The sequence below is a fragment of the Cyanistes caeruleus genome, chromosome 4 (genome assembly GCF_971803275.1).
Source record: "Cyanistes caeruleus chromosome 4, bCyaCae1.hap1.1, whole genome shotgun sequence".
NCBI lineage: Eukaryota > Metazoa > Chordata > Aves > Passeriformes > Paridae > Cyanistes > Cyanistes caeruleus.
In genome coordinates this window covers 520,664-545,221 of record NC_141704.1, presented here as the reverse complement: position 1 = coordinate 545,221, position 24,558 = coordinate 520,664, and the positions used below count along the sequence as shown (strand labels likewise).

Here is a 24,558-nt window from a genome sequence, read left to right as displayed (position 1 = left end):
CAGAGTGACCTTTCCTGGGGACACAGAGTGACCCTGGGGACACAGTGACCTTTCCTGGGGACACAGAGTGACCCTGAGGACACACAGTGACCTTTCCTGGGGACATACAGTGACCCTTCCTGGGGACACACAGAGACCTCTCCTGGGGACACAGAGTGACCCTGGGGACACACAGTGACCTTTCCTGGGGACATACAGTGACCCTTCCTGGGGACACACAGAGACCTTTCCTGAGGACACAGAGTGACCCTGGGGACACACAGTGACCCTGGGGACACAGAGTGACCCCGGGGACACAGAGTGACCCTGGGGACACAGTGACCCTGGGGACACAGAGTGACCTCTCCTGGGGACACACAGTGACCCTGGGGACACACAGTGACCTTTCCCGGGGACACAGAGTGACCCTTCCCGGGGACACAGTGACCCTGGGGACACACAGTGACCCTGAGGACACACAGTGACCCTGGGGACACACAGAGACCCTGGGGACACACAGTGACCCTGAGGACACACAGTGACCCTGGGGACACAGAGAGACCCTGGGGACACACAGTGACCCTGGGACACAGTGACTCTGAGGACACACAGTGACCCTGAGGACACATAGTGACCCTTCCTGGGGACACACAGTGACCCTGAGGACACACAGTGACCCTGGGGACACAGTGACTCTGAGGACACACAGTGACCCTGGGGACACACAGTGACCCCGGGGACACAGAGTGACCCTGGGGACACACAGTGACCCTGAGGACATACAGTGACCCTGGGGACACAGAGTGACCCTGGGGACACAGTGACCCTGGGGACACAGAGTGACCCTGGGGACACACAGTGACCCTGGGGACACAGAGTGACCTTGGGGACACACAGTGACCCTGAGGACACACAGTGACCCTGGGGACACAGAGTGACCCTGGGGACACACAGTGACCCTGGGGACACAGAGTGACCCTGGGGACACACAGTGACCCTGGGGACACAGAGTGACCTTGGGGACACACAGTGACCCTGAGGACACACAGTGACCCTGGGGACACAGAGTGACCCTGGGGACACACAGTGACCCTGGGGACACATAGTGACCCTGAGGACACACAGTGACCCTGGGGACACAGTGACTCTGAGGGCACACAGTGACCCTGGGGACACAGTGACCCTGAGGACACACAGTGACCCTGGGGACACAGTGACCCCGGGGACACACAGTGACCCTGAGGACACATAGTGACCCTTCCTGGGGACACACAGTGACCCTGGGGACACACAGTGACCCTGGGGACACAGAGTGACCCTGGGGACACACAGTGACCTTGGGGACACACAGTGACCCTGAGGACACACAGTGACCCTGGGGACACACAGTGACCCTGAGGACACATAGTGACCTCTCCTGAGGACACAGAGTGACCCTGGGGACACACAGTGACCCTGAGGACACACAGTGACCCTGGGGACACACAGTGACCCTGGGGACACAGTGACCCTGGGGACACAGAGTGACCCTGGGGACACACAGTGACCCTGGGGACACAGAGTGACCTTTCCTGAGGACACACAGTGACCCTGGGGACACACAGTGACCCTGGGGACACAGTGACCCTGGGGACACACAGTGACCCCGGGGACACACAGTGACCCTGGGGACACAGAGTGACCCTGGGGACACACAGTGACCTTTCCTGAGGACACAGAGTGACCTTGGGGACACACAGTGACCCTGGGGACACAGTGACCCTGGGGACACACAGTGACCCTGGGGACACACAGTGACCTTTCCTGGGGACACAGTGACCTTGGGGACACACAGTGACCCTGAGGACACACAGTGACCCTGGGGACACAGAGTGACCCTGGGGACACACAGTGACCCTGGGGACACAGAGTGACCCCGGGGACACAGAGTGACCCTGGGGACACACAGTCACCCTGGGGACACACAGTGACCCTGAGGACACACAGTGACCCCGGGGACACACAGTGACCCTGAGGACACATAGTGACCCTTTCTGGGGACACACAGTGACCCTGGGGACACATAGTGACCCTTCCTGGGGACACACAGTGACCCTGAGGACACACAGTGACCCTGGGGACACAGTGACCCTGGGGACACAGTAACCCTTCCTGGGGACACACAGTGACCCTGGGGACACACAGTGACCCCGGGGACACAGTGACCCCGGGGACACACAGTGACCCTGGGGACACAGTGACCCTGGGGACACAGTGACCCCGGGCCACCCTTTGCCCTCTGCTTTGGGAACAGCGGGAATTCTCCCCGGTGAATCCCCACTGCCGGGTGAACTCCTCCAGAAGGAGCTGATATCATTTTGTCACCTTTGCAAACGGAACTGAGGCGTCAGGAAACTCCTGCAATAACAGCCTCAATAAAAGAGCGCTTTTTGAAGGGGAAAATCAACTTTGGACTGGGTCAGCTCGGGTCACACGGGTAATTGTGCATTGGGCAGGTGAGAATGTGACAATTCTGCAGAAAAAATGTCATTTTTTACCCTTTGGTGAGCTTGTTTTGTGGAGATCTCCTCCTCCTCCTTCACGCCCGGCAGGGAATAAACGGCGGCTTTTTAATAAACGGTGTTTGGAGCGATCCTAAAATCGGCCCCGGGGGGCTCAGACCGGGCTCGGGGGGCTCGGGGGGCTGAGAACGGGCACGGGGGGCTCAGAACGGGCTCGGGGGGCTCGGGGGGCTCAGGCCGGGCTCAGACCGGGCTCGGGGGGCTCAGACCGGGCTCGGGGAGGCTCAGACCGGGCTCGGGGGGCTCACACCGGGCTCAGGGGGCTCAGAAAGGGCTCGGGGGGCTCACACCGGGCTCACACCGGGCTCGGGGGGCTCAGAACGGGCTCGGGGGGCTCACACCGGGCTCGGGGGGCTCACACCGGGCTCAGACCGGGCTCAGGGGGCTCAGACCGGGCTCAGGCCGGGCTCGGGGGGCTCAGACCGGACTCGGGGGGCTCAGACCGGGCTCAGACCGGGCTCATACCGGGCTCGGGGGGCTCAGACCGGGCTCGGGGGGCTCAGACCGGGCTCAGGGGGCTCAGACCGGGCTCGGGGGGCTCAGACCGGGCTCAGACCGGGCTCAGGGGGCTCAGGCCGGGCTCGGGGAGGCTCAGGCCGGGCTCACACCGGGCTCAGACCGGGCTCGGGGAGGTTCAGACCGGGCTCGGGGGGGCTCAGACCGGGTTCGGGGAGGCTCGGGGAGATTCAGAGCGGGCACAGCCGGGGGTCGGACCGGCCCCGGCCGGCACAGCCCGTAGCGGTGAAGCCGCCGAGCGTTCACTACCCTCAAGCTCCGCGGAGCCCTCACGCCGCCGCCATGACACCTCCACAACCCCTCCCGCGCCGCTCTGCGCGCCCGCTCCCGTCTCGATGGTGCGGGCGGCGCTCTCGGGTCCTCCCGGCCGCCAGGGGGCGCCTTCGGGCAGGGCGGGGCGGAGCGCGGGGTCCTCCCGTCCGCCAGGGGGCGCAGCGCAGCGCGGGGTCCTCCCATCCGCCAGGGGGCGCAGCGCAGCGCGGGGTCCTCCCATCCGCCAGGGGGCGCAGCGCAGCGCGGGGCGGGGCGGGACGGGGCGGGCGGCGCCGCCATGGACGCGCTGAGCCGGGCCGGGCCTCGGCCCCGCCGCGCCGCCGCCTCCCCCCTGCCCTGGGGCCGCTTCTCCGCCTGGATCGACTGCGTGTGTGTGGTGACCTTCGATCTGGAGCTCGGCCAGGCCATGGAGGTGCGCCACAAACCCCCGGGACACCGGGACACAGCGCCTCAGGCAGCGCGGGAACGCCGGGGCGGGAACGGGGCTCTGAGGGAGCCGGGATGGAGACAGGGAATGGAGACAGGGATAGAGACAGGGAATGGGGAATGGAGACAGGGAATGGGGAATGGAGACAGGGAATGGGGATCGGGAATGGAGACAGGGAATGGGGATCGGGAATGGAGACAGGGAATGGGGATCGGGAATGGAGACAGGGAATGGGGATCGGGATGGAGATTGGGAATGGAGACAGGGAATGGGGACCGGGAATGGAGACAGGGAATGGAGACAGGGAATGGGGATTGGGAATGGAGACAGGGAATGGAGACAGGGAATGGAGACAGGGAATGGGGAATGGAGACAGGGAATGGAGACAGGGAATGGGGACCGGGAATGGAGACAGGGAATGGAGACAGGGAATGGGGATCGGGAATGGAGACAGGGAATGGAGACAGGGAATGGGGATTGGGAATGGAGACAGGGAATGGAGACAGGGAATGGGGACCGGGAATGGGGAATGGAGACAGGGAATGGAGACCGGGAATGGGGAAATGGGGAATGGAGACAGGGAATGGGGATCGGGAATGGAGACAGGGAATGGAGACAGGGAATGGAGACAGGGAATGGGGAATGGAGACAGGGAATGGGGATCGGGAATGGAGACAGGGAATGGAGACAGGGAATGGGGATCAGGATGGAGACAGGGAATGGAGACAGGGAATGGGGATCGGGATGGAGACAGGGAATGGGGATCAGGAATGGGGAATGGAGACAGGGAATGGGGATCGGGAATGGAGACAGGGAATGGGGATTGGGAATGGAGACAGGGAACCGGGAATGAGAGGGACAGGGAGGCAGGAGATGGGGATCGGGAATCCGGGATGGAGACCGGGAATGAGAGAGGACAAGGAATGGGGATCGGGATGGAGACAGGGAATGGGGATCGGGAATGGGGATCGGGAATGGAGACAGGGAATGGGGACAGGGAATGGAGACGGACGGGACCGGGATGGATACAGGGAATGGGGATCGGGAATGGAGATTGGGAATGGAGACAGGGAATGGAGACAGGGAACCGGGAATGGGAGGGGACAGGGATCGGGAATCCGGGATGGAGACAGGAACCGGGAATGAGAGGGGACAGGGAGGCAGGGAATGGGGGTGTGGAGGGATCAGGGATGGGGAGAGAGGGAATCAGGGATTGCAGACTGAAAAGGGAATTAAGGATGGGGACAGAAGGGATTGGGAATGGAGAGTGTGAAAGGTGGGATTGGGAATGGAGGGTGTGAAAGGTGGGATTGGGATTGGAGGGTGTGAAAGGTGGGATTGGGAATGGAGTGTGAAAGGTGGGATTGGGAATGGAGTGTGAAAGGTGGGATTGGGAATGGAGTGTGAAAAGTGAGATTGGGAATGGAGTGTGAAAAGTGGGATTGGGAATGGAGTGTGAAAGGTGGGATTGGGAATGGAGAGTGTGAAAGGTGGGATTGGGAATGGAGAGTGTGAAAAGTGGGATTGGGAATGGAGGGTGTGAAAAGTGGGATCACGGCTGGGGGTGTGAAAAGGGTGATCAGGGTTGGGGTGGGGGCAGGGAACAGGGAGGGGAGGGGGGTCTGAGCAGAGATTTGGGGTGAGGGGGATCTTTGTGGGGTGCACAGGGCAGGCAGGGGCCAGGGCAGCATCCAAGAGACCTTTATGGATCCTCTTGATGGAATAAAACCTCCCCAGGGTGATGCATCCCAGGGATCCAGCCTGGGAGAGCTGGGAATGTTCCCCTGGAGAGGAGAAGGCTCCAGGGAGAGCTCAGAGCCCCTGCAGGGCCTGAAGGGGCTCCAGGAGAGCTGGGAATGTTCCCCTGGAGAGGAGAAGGCTCCAGGGAGAGCTCAGAGCCCCTGCAGGGCCTGAAGGGGCTCCAGGAGAGCTGCAGAGGGACTGGGCCAGGGCTGCAGGGCCAGGAGCCAGGGAATGGCTCCCAGTGCCAGAGGACAGGGCTGGATGTTGGGAATTGGCAATTGGGAATTGCTGGCTGGGCTGGAATTGCCAGAGCAGCTGGGGCTGCCCCTGCATCCCTGGCAGTGGCCAAGGCCAGGCTGGAGCCTGGGGCTGGGAGCAGCCTGGGCCAGTGGGAGGTGTCCCTGCCATGGCAGGGGGGCACTGGGGGGCTCGGGGGTCCCTTCTATCCCAAACCATCCCAGGGTTCCAAAGACACCAATTCCCAGCAGGCAAGGCAGGGAGGTTTCCGTGCAGGATTCCCAGGGAAGTTCCCTGGCTGGGTTGGAGCAGAGCTGAGCCCCTTGTGGGGCTGGAATTGGGGGTGGAATTGGGATAGGAAGGGCTGGGCAGTTGTTCCCAGTCCCCTGGAATATCCCAGTGCTGGTCCTGAAGGAGAATTTAAGGGATTTGAGCTCCTCAGGGGCTGCTCTGAGGAAAGGCAGCAGGGAATTGTGGATTTCTCCGAGCCTGAGGCAGCTCCTCAAATTCCTTCCTATTTCTTGTGTGATTGTGGGAGCTGCTCCTTCCTTCTCCCTTTTTTTGGGAGATTCCTCTGGTTCCCAGAGCATTGAGCCTTCCCAGCCTAAATCCTGCAGCTTCCAAAGGGAATGGGAAGCAGGAGGAACCAACTCCACCTCGTTGCTGCTCCCTTGCCTTGAATACTTGATTGTTTCTTCCCCCAGAGCATGAAAATGAATAAAAAAAGTCTCCTCCAGACCCAAGTTTCACCTGTTTGATCCTTTTTCCTGCAAAACCAGGCCTGAGATACCCCAAGAAAGGGAGGAATACTGGGATAACAATTAGCATGGAAAATTCAATGCTTTGTTTTGATGTGTAGAGCTGGGTTCTCACCTGGCTGGGATTGAGGAGGGACCTTTGTGGATGAAGGATCCAGAAATGTTGTTTGTTCATCCCTGGAAAGGAATTTTCCTTCTTTTTTTTCCCTCCCTTTTCTCCCTTTGCCTGCCTGAGTTTCGGTGGGAAAACATTCCTTACGTGGCAGAAACGGCTTAGGAAAACAGGGAACACCTCGGTGGGGATGACACAGCCCCAGTTCCTGTGCAAAAACATTGTGGATCTGTTCCAGAGGGAGGGGGAAGGAGCAGGGATGAGGTGTGGGAAGAGGAGAAGCTGTGGGGGCTTGGGGGGGGGCCCTGGGGATACAAACCTGAAATTCAGCTCTGAGAGATTCAGAAATTCCAAACGTTCTGAGGAAGATCCCAGAATTCTGCTCCCACAAACAGTGGAGGAGCTGGTGGAAAGCAGAGCCCCAAATCAAGGCTGGAATTAAATGGAATTCCTGTTTCTGCCCACCCCAAATAACCAAATAAACACTTCAGGGTGTGATTGAAGCCCTTTTGCTCTGGACCCAGGGATTTCTATCCAAGTTCTTTTTTGGCTTTTGGAAAGTTGTAATGACTCAGGTTCCTTTTGGCTTGGAATTGAGGTTTTGAACTTTGGGATATTTGGTGATTTCAAGAGTTGAAGTGAAGGGGAAGCAGAGATGTGGAATCCCAGGGGGATTGAGGTTGGAGAAGGCCCCTGAGATCATCAGTTCCACCCTGGAGGTTAAATCCTGATTTTCCAGCCGTTCTCCTGCAGAAAGCCCCCAGAATCCAGCAGGAGAAGCAGCAGCCTGCTGTGGGTTGGGCAGTGAGTGTTGGGGAAAGCCCAGCTCCTGGAATTCCCAGGATCCTGATGGATCAGGGTCAGCTGTGCCGGCCTGGCCACGATTCCCTGGGAATTAATCCAGGGATTCCCTGGATTCACCAGTGCCAGCCCCGGGAACGTGTCCGGGTCCTGATGCAGCACCAGGGGAGCAGGGAAGGGATCCCCTGAGATAATCCCAATCCTTCCCCTGGGACAATCCCAATCCCTTCCCCTGGGACAATCCCAATCCCCTGGGGCAATCCCAATCCCTTCCCCTGGGACAATCCCTTCCCCTGGGACAATCCCAATCCCTTCCCCTGGGACAATCCCAGTCCCTTCCCCTGGGACAATCCCAATCCCTTCCCCTGGGACAATCCCAATCCCTTCCCCTGGGACAATCCCAATCCCTTCCCCTGGGACAATCCCAATCCTTCCCCTGGGACATTCCCAATCCCTTCCCCTGGGACAATCCCAATCCCCTGGGACAATCCCAATCCTTCCCCTGGGACAATCCCAATCCCTTCCCCTGGGACAATCCCAATCCCTTCCCCTGGGACAATCCCAATCCTTTCCCCTGGGACAATCCCAATCCCCTGGGGCAATCCCAATCCTTTCCCCTGGGACAATCCCAATCCTTCCCCTGGGAGAATCCCAATCCCTTTCCCTGGGACAATCCCTTTCCCTGGGACAATCCCAATCCTTTCCCTGGGACAATCCCAATCCTTCCCCTGGGACAATCCCAATCCCTTCCCCTGGGACAATCCCAATCCCTTTCCCTGGGACAATCCCAATCCCCTGGGACAATCCCAATCCTTCCCCTGGGACAATCCCAATCCCTTCCCCTGGGACAATCCCAATCCCTTTCCCCTGGGACAATCCCAATCCTTTCCCCTGGGACAATCCCAATCCCGTGGGACAATCCCAATCCCTTTCCCCGGGACAATCCCAATCCCCTGGGACAATCCCAATCCCTTACCCCTGGGACAATCCCAATCCCTTCCCCTGGGACAATCCCAATCCCTTTTCCCCTGGGACAATCCCAATCCTTTCCCTGGGACAATCCCAATCCTTTCCCCTGGGACAATCCCAATCCTTTCCCTGGGACAATCCCAATCCCTTTCCCCTGGGACAATCCCAATCCTTTCCCCTGGGACAATCCCAATCCCTTCCCCTGGGACAATCCCAATCCCTTTCCCCTGGGACAATCCCAATCCTTTCCCTGGGACAATCCCAATCCCTTTCCCTGGGACAATCCCAATCCCTTCCCCTGGGAAAATCCCAATCCCTTCCCCTGGGACAATCCCAATCCCCTGGGACAATCCCAATCCCTTTCCCTGGGACAATCCCAATCCCTTCCCCTGGGAAAATCCCAATCCCTTCCCCTGGGACAATCCCAATCCCCTGGGACAATCCCAATCCCTTTCCCTGGGACAATCCCAATCCCTTCCCCTGGGAAAATCCCAATCCCTTCCCCTGGGACAATCCCAATCCCCTGGGACAATCCCAATCCCTTCCCCTGGGACAATCCCAATCCCTTCCCCTGGGACAATCCCAATCCCTTCCCCTGGGACAATCCCTTCCCCTGGGACAATCCCAATCCCCTGGGACAATCCCAATCCCTTTCCCTGGGACAATCCCAATCCCTTTCCCCTGGGACAATCCCAATCCCTTCCCCTGGGACAATCCCAGTTTTCCCCTGGGACAATCCCAATCCTTTCCCTGGGACAATCCCAATCCCCTGGGACAATCCCAATCCCTTCCCCTGGGACAATCCCAATCCCTTCCCCTGGGACAATCCCAATCCTTTCCCCTGGGACAATCCCAATCCCTTTCCCTGGGACAATCCCAATCCTTTCCCCAGGGATAATCCCTTCCCCTGGGACAATCCCAATCCCTTCCCCTGGGACAATCCCAATCCCTTCCCCTGGGACAATCCCAATCCCTTACCCCTGGGACAATCCCAATCCTTTCCCCTGGGACAATCCCAATCCCTTTCCCTGGGACAATCCCAATCCTTTCCCCTGGGACAATCCCAATCCCTTCCCCTGGGACAATCCCAATCCCCTGGGACAATCCCAATCCCTTCCCCTGGGACAATCCCAATCCTTTCCCCTGGGACAATCCCAATCCTTTCCCCTGGGACAATCCCAATCCCTTTCCCCTGGGACAATCCCAATCCCTTCCCCTGGGACAATCCCAATCCTTTCCCCTGGGACAATCCCAATCCCTTCCCCTGGGACAATCCCAATCCCTTCCCCTGGGACAATCCCAATCCTTTCCCTGGGACAATCCCAGCCTTCCCTCCCCGTGCTGCTCCGGGCCCAGAGCTGCTCCAGGATCGTTTTCTGCCTCGGGATTTCCGTGGCTCTTGCTCAGCTCTCGGCGCCGCTCATTGGGAATTTGGCTGGGTCCCCCTGCCAAAGGGATCCTCGGGAATTGGCAGGGCTGGGTGCACTTCCAGCCCCTGGCTCGGGGCCACCAGGGCTGTTTATAGCCCAGAGAGGGGTCAGGCACTGCCTGGAGCTCCTGGCTGGAGCAGCAGAGCTGCTGGGGCTGAGATGGGAGCTGCAGCTCCTGCTCCTTCCTCCCTGCTCCGCTGCAATTCCTGAACTTCCCAGGCAGCGGAGGAACGGTGGGATCCTCGTCCTTGGGACCCTGTGCCCAGGTGAGACCCCACCTGCAGAGCTGCCCCAGCCCTGGGGACACAGCAGCAGCACCTGGAGCTGCTGGGGAGAGCCCAGAGGAGACCCCGGAGCTGCTCCAGGCCTGGAGCCCCTCAGTTCCCAGGGATCCAGCCTGGGAGAGCTGGGAATGTTCCCCTGGAGAGGAGAAGGCTCCAGGGAGAGCTCAGAGCCCCTGCAGGGCCTGAAGGGGCTCCAGGAGAGCTGGGAATGTTCCCCTGGAGAGGAGAAGGCTCCAGGGAGAGCTCAGAGCCCCTGCAGGGCCTGAAGGGGCTCCAGGAGAGCTGGGAATGTTCCCCTGGAGAGGAGAAGGCTCCAGGGAGAGCTCAGAGCCCCTGCAGGGCCTGAAGGGGCTCCAGGAGAGCTGCAGAGGGACTGGGCCAGGGCTGCAGGGCCAGGAGCCAGGGAATGGCTCCCAGTGCCAGAGGACAGGGCTGGATGTTGGCAATTGGCAATTGGGAATTGCTGGCTGGGCTGGAATTGCCAGAGCAGCTGGGGCTGCCCCTGCATCCCTGGCAGTGGCCAAGGCCAGGCTGGAGCCTGGGGCTGGGAGCAGCCTGGGCCAGTGGGAGGTGTCCCTGCCATGGCAGGGGGGCACTGGGGGGCTCGGGGGTCCCTTCTATCCCAAAGCATCCCGGGATTCCCTGAAGCTGTGGCTGCTGTGGTCTCCATGGATTGTGAGAGGCACAGTCAGGCTGGAGAAGCCCCCCAAGGTCAGCAGGTGCAGCAGTGATGGAATTCCTGCCTGTCCCAGCCTGTTGAGCCCTCTCGGGGTCCTCATCCCCCACACCCACCCCTCCTTTTCCAGCTCCATTTCCACCCTCTCCTCCCGTGTGCCCTGTCCTGCTCCTCACAGATGTTTGCACATCTGGAACGCTCCCAGAGGATTTGGGGCTGCTCATTCAGCCCCATCCATTTCATCTCAAGATGAAAAATCAGCCCAGGAGCGTTTGTGAGTGTCCCCAGATGCAGCTGCAGGCGGGTCCAGCGCAGTTTGAACCTCTCCAGGTGCCAGGGAGGGACACGGGGGGCTGGCAGGTGACTCCATCTCCTCGAGTGTGGCCTGGCTGGCTCAGGGATGAGGTTTCTCTTCACTCTGGGTTCCAGCCAGCAGATGTTTGTGGGGTTCACTGATTTTCTGCAGGAATCTGAGTCTATAGAGTAAAGAAATCAGGGGGGGACTCTGTCTGGTTTGCATCCCACAGTTTATTTCTGTGAAGGGGAATCCAAAGGGTGAAAGACAAAGGATTTGGGGTCTGGGGGTTTTTTAACAGGGATTTTTGGAGGGAGGGAACATCAGAGAGAGAAACAATTCTTTTTCTCAGTTAGTACATTTACAAACTTTCTACAAATCAATGTTGTACACACCAAGATAAGAAATAACAGATACCAACTCCTTCAAATTCCCACAGAGGTGTAGGAGAATTCTCCAGAGAGGGGGTTTTGGTTTCCTGGCAGCACAGGGGGAAAAGAAAGGAAAGGGAAGGGCAGCAAATCCTCTCAGCTTCCACAGCTCAGAGGTGTGAAAAACAAGGTTTACATAATTTTTATAAAATTTAAAAGTTTAATATAAAACAATTAGGAGAAAAAAACAAAGTATACAGATACAGCCAGGTGTCTCTGCATTCACCTCACTAACAAAGGATTGTCCCTTAAAAACAGAACCCTGCTAGATATCCATAAATTCTTATATATATCCATCAATTCTCATCCATATCCATCAATTCTCACCCATATCCATCAATTCTCACCCATATCCATCAATTCTCACCCATATCCATCAATTCTCACCCATATCCATAAATTCTCACCCATATCCATCAATTCTCACACATATCCATAAATTCTCACACATATCCATAAATTTTCACACATATCCATAAATTCTCACACATATCCATCAATTCTCCATAAATTCTCACACATATCCATAAATTCTCATCCATATCCATAAATTCTTATATATATCCATCAATTCTCACACATATCCATAAATTCTCCATAAATTCTCACCCATATCCATCAATTCTCACACATATCCATCAATTCTCACACATATCCATAAATTCTCACCCATATCCATAAATTCTCACACATATCCATAAATTCTTATATATATCCATAAATTCTCCATAAATTCTCACACATATCCATCAATTCTCACACATATCCATAAATTCTTATATATATCCATAAATTCTCCATAAATTCTTATATATATCCATAAATTCTCCATAAATTCTCACACATATCCATAAATTCTCACACATATCCATAAATTCTTATATATATCCATAAATTCTCCATAAATTCTTATATATATCCATAAATTCTCCATAAATTCTCACACATATCCATAAATTCTCACACATATCCATAAATTCTTATATATATCCATAAATTCTCCATAAATTCTTATATATATCCATAAATTCTCCATAAATTCTCACCCATATCCATCAATTCTCACACATATCCATAAATTCTCACACATATCCATCAATTCTCACCCATATCCATAAATTTTCACACATATCCATAAATTCTCACACATATCCATCAATTCTCCATAAATTCTCACACATATCCATAAATTCTCCATAAATTCTCACACATATCCATAAATTCTCCATAAATTCTTATATATATCCATCAATTCTCACACATATCCATAAATTCTTATATATATCCATAAATTCTCCATAAATTCTCACACATATCCATAAATTCTCCATAAATTCTTATATATATCCATCAATTCTCACACATATCCATAAATTCTTATATATATCCATAAATTCTCCATCAATTCTCACACATATCCATAAATTCTCACACATATCCATAAATTCTTATATATATCCATAAATTCTCCATCAATTCTCACACATTTCCATCAATTCTCACACGTATCCATAAATTCTTACACATATCCATAAATTCTTATATATATCCATAAATTCTCCATCAATTCTCACACATATCCATAAATTCTCACACATATCCATAAATTCTTATATATATCCATCAATTCTCCATAAATTCTCACACATATCCATCAATTCTCACACATATCCATCAATTCTCCATAAATTCTCACCCATATCCATCAATTCTCACACAAATCCATAAATTCTCACACATATCCATCAATTCTCACACATATCCATAAATTCTCACACATTTCCATAAATTCTCACACATTTCCATAAATTCTTTGGATCTTTGGTGTTCTTCTGTTCATTTTTCTCTTGCCCTTTCCCAATAGATCAATGCTCTTGGTGCCATTGATATTTACATTCTCTGATAGCAGAAATGCAATAAATTCCTCCCCCCCAGAGTTCTGGGCACTGCTGGCTTCTTCTGGATAAGAGAATTTACAAATCCAGGAGTTCTCAGGCTATTTTTTAACTCAGTCTTTGGGTTATACAGACAAAAGCAGTTTTTATTTTAATATTATTATACCACTATATCTAAATTTCATAAAGAACAGAAATAAAAAAACCCCATATGAATACAACAAAATTTCCCATTTTATACACATAATATTAATTTTAATATTTTGAAAAGCTGACAATCAATAACAGAAATAACGAAAACCATACGAATACAACCAAAATTTCCCATTTTATTCACATAATATTAATTTTAATATTCTGAAAAGCCGACAATCAATAACAAATAACGAAAACCATACGAATACAACCAAAATTTCCCATTTTATACTCAAAATTTCCCATTTTCTACTCAAAATTTCCCATTTTCTACACAAAATTTCCCATTTTATACTCAAAATTTCCCATTTTCTATACAAAAATTCCCATTTTATTCACATAATTTCCCATTTTCTACACAAAATTCCCCATTTTATACTCAAAATTTCCCATTTTAAACACAAAAATTCCCATTTTATACTCAAAATTTCCCATTTTATTCACATAATTTCCCATTTTCTACACAAAATTTCCCATTTTATACACAAAATATTAATTTTAATATTCTGAAAAGCCAACAATCAATAACAGAAATAAAGTAAACCATACGAATACAACCAAAGTTTCCCATTTTCTACACAAAATTTCCCATTTTATTCACATAAAATTCATTTTAATATTTCGAAAAGCCGACAATCAAGAACAGAAATAAAGAAAACCATACGAATACAACCAAAATTTCCCATTTTCTACACAAAATTTCCCATTTTATACTCAAAATTCCCCATTTTCAGCACAAAATTTCCCATTTTCTACACAAAATTTCCCATTTTAAACACAAAATTTCCCATTTTCTACACAAAATTTCCCATTTTCTATACAAAATTTCCCATTTTAAACACAAAATTCCCCATTTTATACACAAAATTTCCCATTTTACACTCAAAATTCCCCATTTTCTACACAAAATTTCCCATTTTATTCACAAAATTCCCCATTTTATACTCAAAATTTCCCATTTTCTACACAAAATTCCCCATTTTAAACACAAAATTTCCCATTTTCTATACAAAATTTCCCATTTTATTCACAAAAATTCCCATTTTATTCACATAACATTCATTTTAATATTTCGAAAAGCCACCAATATGAAGTTATTCCTAACAAAGTGCATCAGTCAGGCTGTGCTGTCTCCACAGCTGGTGTACCCCCAGGATTTCAGGCTCAGCGAGAAGGAGGTAACGAGCTTCATCCCCTCCCGTCCCTCCTGCCCAGCCGCTCTCCCGGCTCTCACTGCCCGCTGCCTCCCTCGCAGAAATCCAGCATCTGCTACCTGTCCTTCCCTGACTCCTACTCAGGTGGGTGAGCCCGGGGTGCTCCTGGGGGGCTGGGGGCTGGGGGGGCTGCGGGGAGCACCTGGGGCTGGGGAGCTGCTCCTGGGGGGCTGCAAGGCTGGGGGGCTGCGGGGCTGGGGGGCTGCGGGGCTGGGGGGCTGCTCCTGGGGGGCTGCTCCTGGGGGGCTGCAGGGCTGGGGGGCTGCGGGGCTGGGGGGCTGCTCCTGGGGGGCTGCAGGGCCTGGGGGGCTGCAGGGAGCACCTGGTGCTGGGCCAGAGCCTCCTTGTGCTCCAGGGAAATTCCCAGAGCCTCCCTGTGCTCCAGGGAAATTCCCAGAGATTCCCAGAAATTCCCAGAAATTCCCTGTGCTCCAAGGAAATTCCCAGAAATTCCCTGTGCTCCAGGGAAATTCCCAGAGATTCCCAGAAATTCCCAGAAATTCCCTGTGCTCCAAGGAAATTCCCAGAAATTCCCTGTGCTCCAGGGAAATTCCCAGAGATTCCCAGAGATTCCCAGAAATTCCCTGTGCTCCAAGGAAATTCCCAGAGCTTCCCTGTGCTCCAGGGAAATTCCCGGAGCAGGAGGGTGATTTCCTGGGATGGGGCTGTCACATTCCTGGGTTGGGGCAGGAGCTGGGGAGAGGCGCTTGCAGCAGAAATGTCCCCAGACCTGAGTTTCTACATCACAAAGGAATAAATCTGCTCATCCAGCCAGGCCCTGGGGCTCTAAGGGTTGGGTTTCTGCACTTCCATGGAATCCTGGGATGGTTTGGGACAGAAGGGACCCCCGAACCCCCCAGTGCCCCCCTGCCATGGCAGGTCTTAAAAACGAGATTCACTTAATAAATTATAAAAAGAATTTAATAAAAACAAAAGACAATTAGGAGACAAAAGAAATAAAGCAAAGGGTTAAACCGGCCGGGTGCCCTGGTGGGTTACCAGGAACACACCTGGTATCTCAGGAGTGTCCTTTTTATCCCCTCTTTGCTGTGAGAGGTTAATGCATATTCAAGCATGTCCCCTCCCTGGTTCCACCTTCTTGGATCATGTTTTTTTTTCAATTTTATTTTCTGCTGGTCGGCATAATTTTTGCTGGTCATCGTTATTCTAGCTGGTCAGCATTATTTTGGAGTTTGGTTTCCTTTTTGCTGCAGATGGTCACTTGTTGATAACAGCCTGGGCCCCTCATCCTTCCCCTGAGGGCAGCTGGTCTTCATATCTTCCACTGATAACAGTTTGGGCTCTATTGTTCTGATAACAGCTTGGGCCCCAGTGTCCTTCCCTCTGGGGTTCCCTTGCCTTGCACCTAGGAAATTCTTTTAAACTTAAGACTTGTTAGCATAGCTAAAAAGTATTTAATATATAATATTCATCTGCGAAAGCCAATGTCACAATACAAATTTATAACACAGGGACACCTCCCACTGGCCCAGGCTGCTCCCAGCCCCAGGCTCCAGCCTGGCCTTGGCCACTGCCAGGGATGCAGGGGCAGCCCCAGCTGCTCTGGCAATTCCAGCCCAGCCAGCAATTCCCAATTCCCAATTCCCAACATCCCAGCCCCATCTCCCCTTGCCCAGGGAATTCCCTCCATTCCCTCTCTCCAGCCCTGCCCCGGCTCCGCTCCAGGAAGGAATTTTGGGATCCAGGGGTTTCCCTGGGAATCTCGGCACTGCAGGAAGGGTCTCCCTTCCCTTTCCCAGCCCCAACTTCCAGAAAAATCCCTCGGGATGGATTCAGAGCCTCCCAAATGCCAGAATGGTTTGGGATGGGATCCAGGGACCTTCAATCCCACCCCATTCCAATCCCACCATCCCAGGCTGCTCCAAGCTTTCCTTGGCCATTCCCGGGATCCAGGGCCAGCCCCAGCTGCTCTGGGCACCCTGTGCCACCCTGGCCACCCTCCCAGGGAAAAGCTTTTCCCTGGAGTTCCCTTTTCCTTCCATTTTCCCTTCCTTTTTCCTTTCTCTTTCCCCTCCCTTTGGGATTTCTCTGCTCCGGTTTCTCCGCTCTGCCCGTCCCCACTCCCGTGTTGGCTGTTCCCATGGCTCCATCCCGTTGTTCCAGAGCTGCTCCAGGCTCTGTGTCCCTGTCCCTGCTGTGTCTGTCCCAGGTGGCCTTGGGGACACCCAGTTCAGCTTCCGGCTGCGCCAGGCCGGGGGTTCCCGGAGCTCCCCGTTCCAGGATGACGGCAGGTACAACCGGGAGGCCCCGCTGGCGCTGCAGGTGCGTCCTGGCCCTGCTCCCACCTGGGCACGAGCCGAGCACCCCCTGGGTTTGGGCTCCCTCGGGAAAATCCTCCTTTGGCCCTGGGGACAGAGGGAAGGGAAGGATCCAGCGCTGGGGTTTCCTTCTGTGCTCACTGGGGAGGGAACGGGGTCAGGGATCTGCTGAGAGAGGGAACGGGATCAGGGATCTGCTGGGAGAGGAACAGGGTCAGGGATCTGCTGGGAGAGGGAAATGGGATCAGGGATCTGCTGGGGGAGGGAAGGGGATCAGGGATCTGCTGGGAGAGGAACAGGGTCAGGGATCTGCTGGGAGAGGGAACGGGATCAGGGATCTGCTGGGAGAGGAACAGGGTCAGGGATCTGCTGGGAGAGGAAATGGGATCAGGGATCTGCTGGGAGAGGAACAGGGTCAGGGATCTGCTGGGGGAGGGAACAGGATCAGGGATCTGCTGGGAGAAGGAACAGGATCAGGGATCTGCTGGGAGAGGGAATGGGATCAGGGATCTGCTGGGAGAGGGAACAGGGTCAGGGATCTGCTGGGAGAGGAACAGGGTCAGGGATCTGCTGGGAGAGGAAATGGGATCAGGGATCTGCTGGGAGAGGAACAGGGTCAGGGATCTGCTGGGGGAGGGAACGGGATCAGGGATCTGCTGGGAGAGGAACAGGATCAGGGATCTGCTGGGAGAGGGAACAGGATCAGGGATCTGCTGGGAGAGGGAACGGGATCAGGGATCTGCTGGGAGAGGAACAGGATCAGGGATCTGCTGGGAGAGGGAATGGGATCAGGGATCTGCTGGGAGAGGGAATGGGATCAGGGATCTGCTGGGGGAGGGAATGGGATCAGGGATCTGCTGGGAGAGGGAGGGGGATCAGGGATCTGCTGGGAGAGGAACAGGGTCAGGGATCTGCTGGGAGAGGGAATGGGATCAGGGATCTGCTGGGAGAGGGAATGGGATCAGGGATCTGCTGGGAGAGGGAACAGGGTCAGGGATCTGCTGGGAGAGGGAACGGGATCAGGGATCTGCTGGGAGAGGGAACAGGGTCAGGGATCTGCTGGGAGAGGGAATGGGATCAGGGATCTGCTGGGGGAGGGAACAGGGTCAGGGATCTGCTGGGAGAGGGAATGGGATCAGGGATCTGCTGGGAGGGGAACAGGGTCAGGGGGATGAAAAACTGAACTGAATCAGAGGGAGAGGGAACTGAGTTGAGTCAGGGGGACCCGCAGATATTTTGGGATGTGGAGTGGAATTAGGGAGACCCCAGTTATTTTGGGAGAGGGAACTGAAGCAGGGACACCTCCCACTGGCCCAGGCTGCTCCCAGCCCCAGGCTCCAGCCTGGCCTTGGCCACTGCCAGGGATGCAGGGGCAGCCCCAGCTGCTCTGGCAATTCCAGCCCAGCCAGCAATTCCCAATTGCCAATTGCCAACATCCAGCCCTGTCCTCTGGCACTGGGAGCCATTCCCTGGCTCCTGGCCCTGCAGCCCTGGCCCAGTCCCTCTGCAGCTCTCCTGGAGCCCCTTCAGGCCCTGCAGGGGCTCTGAGCTCTCCCTGGAGCCTTCTCCTCTCCAGGGGAACATTCCCAGCTCTCCTGGAGCCCCTTCAGGCCCTGCAGGGGCTCTGAGCTCTCCCTGGAGCCTTCTCCTCTCCAGGGGAACATTCCCAGCTCTCCTGGAGCCCCTTCAGGCCCTGCAGGGGCTCTGAGCTCTCCCTGGACCCTTCTCCTCCCCAGGGGAACATTCCCAGCTCTCCAGGCTGGCTCCAGTTGTGTCTGTCCCTGTGTCCCCATGGGAAGCTCTCCTGAGGGATTGGGATGGATGCTGGGATGTGCCAGAGCAGGGGGTGCCTCAGGAAGGAATGGTGACAGTGGGGCTGGGCTGTTCCTCACTGTCCCTCTGTCCTTCTCTGTCCCTGTGTCCCTGCAGCGAGAGGCCGCTCACTATTTTGGGTACGTGTACTTCCGGCAGGTCAAGGACAGCTCCATGAGGAGGGGCTACTTCCAGAAGGTCAGTGCTGAAATCCCCAAATCCCAAAATCCCTGGGGCTGGAAAAGCCCTCCCAGCCCATGGAGCCCCAGCTGTGCCCGATGCCCACCTTGTCCCCTGAGTGCCACCTCCAGGAATTCCCTGGGCACCTCCAGGGATGGGCACTGCAAACCTCCCTGGGCACTTCCAGGCCCTGACCCCCTTTCCATGGGGAAATTCCTGCTGCTGCCCCCCCTGAGCCTGTCCTGGCCCATCCTGAGCCTGTCCTGGCCCAGCCTGAGCCTGTCCTGGCCCAGCCTGAGCCTGTCCTGGCCCACCCTGAGCCTGTCCTGGCCCATCCTGAGCCTGTCCTGGCCCAGCCTGAGCCTGTCCTGGCCCATCCTGAGCCTGTCCTGGCCCACTCTGAGCCTGTCCTGGCCCAGCCTGAGCCTGTCCTGGCCCATCCTGAGCCTGTCCTGGCCCATCCTGAGCCTGTCCTGGCCCAGCCTGAGCCTGTCCTGGCCCATCCTGAGCTTGTCCTGGCCCACCCTGAGCCTGTCCTGGCCCACCCTGAGCCTGTCCTGGCCCATCCTGAGCCTGTCCTGGCCCAGCCTGAGCCTGTCCTGGCCCACCCTGAGCCTGTCCTGGCCCATCCTGAGCCTGTCCTGGCCCAGCCTGAGCCTGTCCTGGCCCACCCTGAGCCTGTCCTGGCCCAGCCTGAGCCTGTCCTGGCCCACCCTGAGCCTGTCCTGGCCCAGCCTGAGCCTGTCCTGGCCCACCCTGAGCCTGTCCTGGCCCAGCCTGAGCCTGTCCTGGCCCAGCCTGAGCCTGTCCTGGCCCACCTGAGCCTGTCCTGGCCCATCCTGAGCCTGTCCTGGCCCAGCCTGAGCCTGTCCTGGCCCATCCTGAGCCTGTCCTGGCCCAGCCTGAGCCTGTCCTGGCCCAGCCTGAGCCTGTCCTGGCCCATCCTGAGCCTGTCCTGGCCCATCCTGAGCCTGTCCTGGCCCAGCCTGAGCCTGTCCCCCCCCGTGCTGCTCCATGGGGACACCTCAGTCCCAGCCCTGTCCTGATCTTTGTCCCCTCCAGCCCCAGGAGCTCCTGTGGGGCTCCTGCTGATGCACAAATCCCGTTCCCATCCCCTCCAAACCCCTCAGTTTTCCCCTGGAGCACTGGGATTGCTCAGGGAAGGAATTGTCATGCTTGGATGAGGTTTGAATTCCGAGTTTGGGGCTGGACAGGAGGTGTGGAAATGACTCCTGCATTCCTAATTAAAGCACTCATTAATGGAATGGAGCAGAACGGTGTGAGACCCCCAGTGGGGCTGGGCTGTAAAAAACAGGGATTTATTCCACAAGGAAGCCCCAGATTAGAACAAAAAAGGCTGGACACGATTCCTTATTCCAAATTCCTTTGTCCTTCCCCAGCATTCCCTGATTTTCCATTTCAGGAATTCTCCAATTCCCATTTCAGGAGTCTCCTTTGTGCTCCTCCACCTGAAATGATTTTTGGGAGCTTTGAACCCAGCAGGTTTTTATTCCCTTTCCAGCTGCTCTTTTCCCAGGCCGTGCTCCCACACCTTTCCTTTCCCAAATCCCGGATGGGGACGGGTGGGCAGCAAGAATCCCAAAAAAATTCCGGCTTGGAAAAAGCTTGGGAGCTCTCCATGGTTTTGTGCCAGGGTTTTACAGTCCAGCCCTCCGTGGGATCGGGGGGAGGATCCTGATCCCAATGATCCAAATGATCCCAGTGATCCCAGTGATCCCAGTGATCCCAGTGATCCCAGTGATCCCAGTGATCCCAGTAATCCAAATGATCCCAGTGATCCCAATGATCCCAATGATCCCAATGATCCCAATGATCCCAATGATCCCAGTGATCCCAATGATCCCAATGATCCAAATGATCCCAGTGATCCCAGTGATCCCAATGATCCCAATGATCCCAATGATCCCAAATGTGCCATTCCCAGTCCCTGCCAGGATCAGGGGAAGGATCCCAATGATCCCAATGATCCCAATGATCCCAATGATCCCAATGATCCCAATGATCCCAAATGTGCTGTTCCCAGTCCCTGCCGGGATCAGGGACAGGATCCCAATGATCCCAATGATCCCAATGATCCCAATGATCCCAAATGTGCCGTTCCCAGTCCCTGCTGGGATCAGGGGAAGGATCCCAATGATCCCAGTGATCCCAATGATCCCAAATGTGCCGTTCCCAGTCCCTGGTGCTCGTGTCCCACATTCCCTATGTGCTGGGACTGGGGGAAGGATCCCAATGATCCCAATGATCCCAAATGTGCCGTTCCCAGTCCCTGGTGCTCGTGTCTGTTCCAGTGTCGGGATCAGGGGAAGGATCCCAATGATCCCAATGATCCCAATGATCCCAAATGTGCCGTTCCCAGTCCCTGCCGGGATCAGGGACAGGATCACAATGATCCCAATGATCCCAGTGATCCCAGTGATCCCAATGATCCCAAATGTGCCGTTCCCAGTCCCTGGTGCTCGTGTCTGTTCCAGTGTCGGGATCAGGGGAAGGATCCCAATGATCCCAATGATCCCAGTGATCCCAATGATCCCAATGATCCCAAATGTGCCGTTCCCAGTCCCTGCCGGGATCAGGGGAAGGATCCCAATGATCCCAATGATCCCAATGATCCCAATGATCCCAAATGTGCCGTTCCCAGTCCCTGGTGCTCGTGTCCCACACCTTCCCTACGTGCTGGGATTGGGGGAAGGATCCTGATCCCAATGATCCCAAATGTGCCATTCCCAGTCCCTGCCAGGATCAGGGGAAGGATCCCAATGATCCCAATGATCCCAATGATTCCAATGATCCCAATGATCCCAATGATCCCAATGATCCCAATGATCCCAAATGTGCCGTTCCCAGTCCCTGCCGGGATCAGAAGAAGGATCCCAATGATCCCAATGATCCCAGTGATCCCAATGATCCCAAATGTGCCGTTCCCAGTCCCTGGTGCTCGTGTCTGTTCCAGTGTCGGGATCAGGGGAAGGATCCCAATGATCCCAATGATCCCAATGATCCCAAATGTGCCGTTCCCAGTCCCTGGTGCTCGTGTCTGTTCCAGTGTCGGGATCAGGGGAAGGATCCCAATGATCCCAATGATCCCAATGATCCCAAATGTGCCGTTCCCAGTCCCTGCCGGGATCAGGGACAGGATCACAATGATCCCAATGATCCCAGTGATCCCAGTGATCCCAATGATCCCAAATGTGCCGTTCCCAGTCCCTGGTGCTAGTGTCTGTTCCAGTGTCGGGATCAGGGGAAGGATCCCAATGATCCCAATGATCCCAGTGATCCCAATGATCCCAATGATCCCAAATGTGCCGTTCCCAGTCCCTGCCGGGATCAGGGGAAGGATCCCAATGATCCCAATGATCCCAATGATCCCAATGATCCCAAATGTGCCGTTCCCAGTCCCTGGTGCTCGTGTCCCACACCTTCCCTACGTGCTGGGATTGGGGGAAGGATCCTGATCCCAATGATCCCAAATGTGCCATTCCCAGTCCCTGCCAGGATCAGGGGAAGGATCCCAATGATCCCAATGATCCCAATGATTCCAATGATCCCAATGATCCCAATGATCCCAATGATCCCAATGATCCCAAATGTGCCGTTCCCAGTCCCTGCCGGGATCAGAAGAAGGATCCCAATGATCCCAATGATCCCAGTGATCCCAATGATCCCAAATGTGCCGTTCCCAGTCCCTGGTGCTCGTGTCTGTTCCAGTGTCGGGATCAGGGGAAGGATCCCAATGATCCCAATGATCCCAATGATCCCAAATGTGCCGTTCCCAGTCCCTGGTGCTCGTGTCTGTTCCAGTGTCGGGATCAGGGGAAGGATCCCAATGATCCCAATGATCCCAATGATCCCAAATGTGCCGTTCCCAGTCCCTGCCAGGATCAGGGGAAGGATCCCAATGATCCCAATGATCCCAGTGATCCCAATGATCCCAATGATCCCAAATGTGCCATTCCCAGTCCCTGGTGCTCGTGTCCCACACCTTTCCTATGTGCTGGGATCGGGGGAAGGATCCCAATGATCCCAAAGATCCCAAATGTGCCGTTCCCAGTCCCTGCCGGGATCAGGGGCAGGATCCCAATGATCCCAATGATCCCAGTGATCCCAATGATCCCAAATGTGCCGTTCCCAGTCCCTGGTGCTCGTGTCCCGCCTGCCCTACGTGAAGCTGTTCCAGTGCCTGCTGCAGCTGATCGCTCCGGAGTACTTCGACAAGCTGGAGCCGTGCCTGGAGGCAGGTGAGGAGGGAAACCTTGGGATTCTGGAAAATTCCAGCAGGGAAACCAGGAACAGCTTGGGATTCTGGAAAATTCCAGCAGGGAGAGACTGGGAATGGGGAGAGCACCTTGGGATTCTGGAAAATTCCAGCAGGGAAAGCAGGGGCAGCTTGGGATTCTGGAAAATTCCAGCAGGGAAACCAGGAACAGCTTGGGATTCTGGAAAATTCCAGCAGGAAAGGACTGGGAGTGGGGAGAGCAGCTTGGGATTCTGGAAAATTCCAGCAGGGAGAGACTGGGAATGGGGAGAGCAGCTTGGGATTCTGGAAAATTCCAGCAGGGAAGGGCTGGGAGTGGGGAGAGCAGCTTGGGATTCTGGAAAATTCCAGCAGGGAAGGGCCAGGAGCAGCTTGGGATTCTGGAAAATTCCAGCAGGGAAGGGCCAGGAGCAGCTTGGGATTCTGGAAAATTCCAGCAGGGAGAGACTGGGAATGGGGAGAGCAGCTTGGGATTCTGGAAAATTCCAGCAGGAAAGGACTGGGAGTGGGGAGAGCAGCTTGGGATTCTGGAAAATTCCGGCAGGGAAGGGCCGGGAGCAGCTTGGGATTCTGGAAAATTCCATCAGGGAATGACCTTCCCTGACCTGGCCAAGGGGAAAACCAGGGGTAAAGGAATCTCAGTCTGGATGTAGGCTGTTCCCAGGGAATGGGGGCTGTTCTTAGGGAATGGGGGCTGTTCCCAGGGAATGGGGGCTGTTCTTAGGGAATGGGGGCTGTTCTTAGGGAATGGGGGCTGTTCCCAGGGAATGGGGGCTGTTCCCAAGGAATGGGGGCTGTTCCCAGGGAATGGGGGCTGTTCTTAGGGAATGGGGGCTGTTCTTAGGGAATGGGGGCTGTTCTTAGGGAATGGGGGCTGTTCCCAAGGAATGGGGGCTGTTCCCAAGGAATGGGGGCTGTTCCCATGGAATGGGGGCTGTTCCCAAGGAATGGGGGCTGTTCTTAGGGAATGGGGGCTGTTCTTAGGGAATGGGGGCTGTTCCCAAGGAATGGGGGCTGTTCCTAAGGAATGGGGGCTGTTCCCAGGGAATTGGGAATATTCCCAAAGTCAGGAATCTGCTGCACCTCCCTCAGGCCTTTTCCCCCCGGTTCATTCCACGCTGATTTATCCGCTCTGGGTTTGCCCCAAGCCAGGGATGGGGAGTGTGTAAGCTGGGAAAAGGGAACAATTCCCATCAGGAATTCTGGGATGAGCTG

The 24,558-nt window shown here is 54.8% G+C and overlaps 1 protein-coding gene across 1 annotated transcript in view; it reads left to right on the top strand.

Annotated features, from left to right (window-relative positions):
- The first annotated feature begins 3,584 nt into the window (after positions 1-3,584).
- DENND6B (DENN domain containing 6B) overlaps positions 3,585-24,558 on the top strand; it is a 53,758-nt gene continuing 32,784 nt past the window's right edge. The window contains exons 1-6 of the mRNA XM_086886226.1: positions 3,585-3,741; positions 14,722-14,760; positions 14,838-14,880; positions 16,967-17,079; positions 19,005-19,085; positions 23,221-23,326. Of these exons, the coding sequence (XP_086742352.1) occupies positions 3,607-3,741; positions 14,722-14,760; positions 14,838-14,880; positions 16,967-17,079; positions 19,005-19,085; positions 23,221-23,326 (517 nt within the window). The 5' untranslated portion in view covers positions 3,585-3,606. The remainder of the gene's footprint in view (positions 3,742-14,721; positions 14,761-14,837; positions 14,881-16,966; positions 17,080-19,004; positions 19,086-23,220; positions 23,327-24,558) is intronic.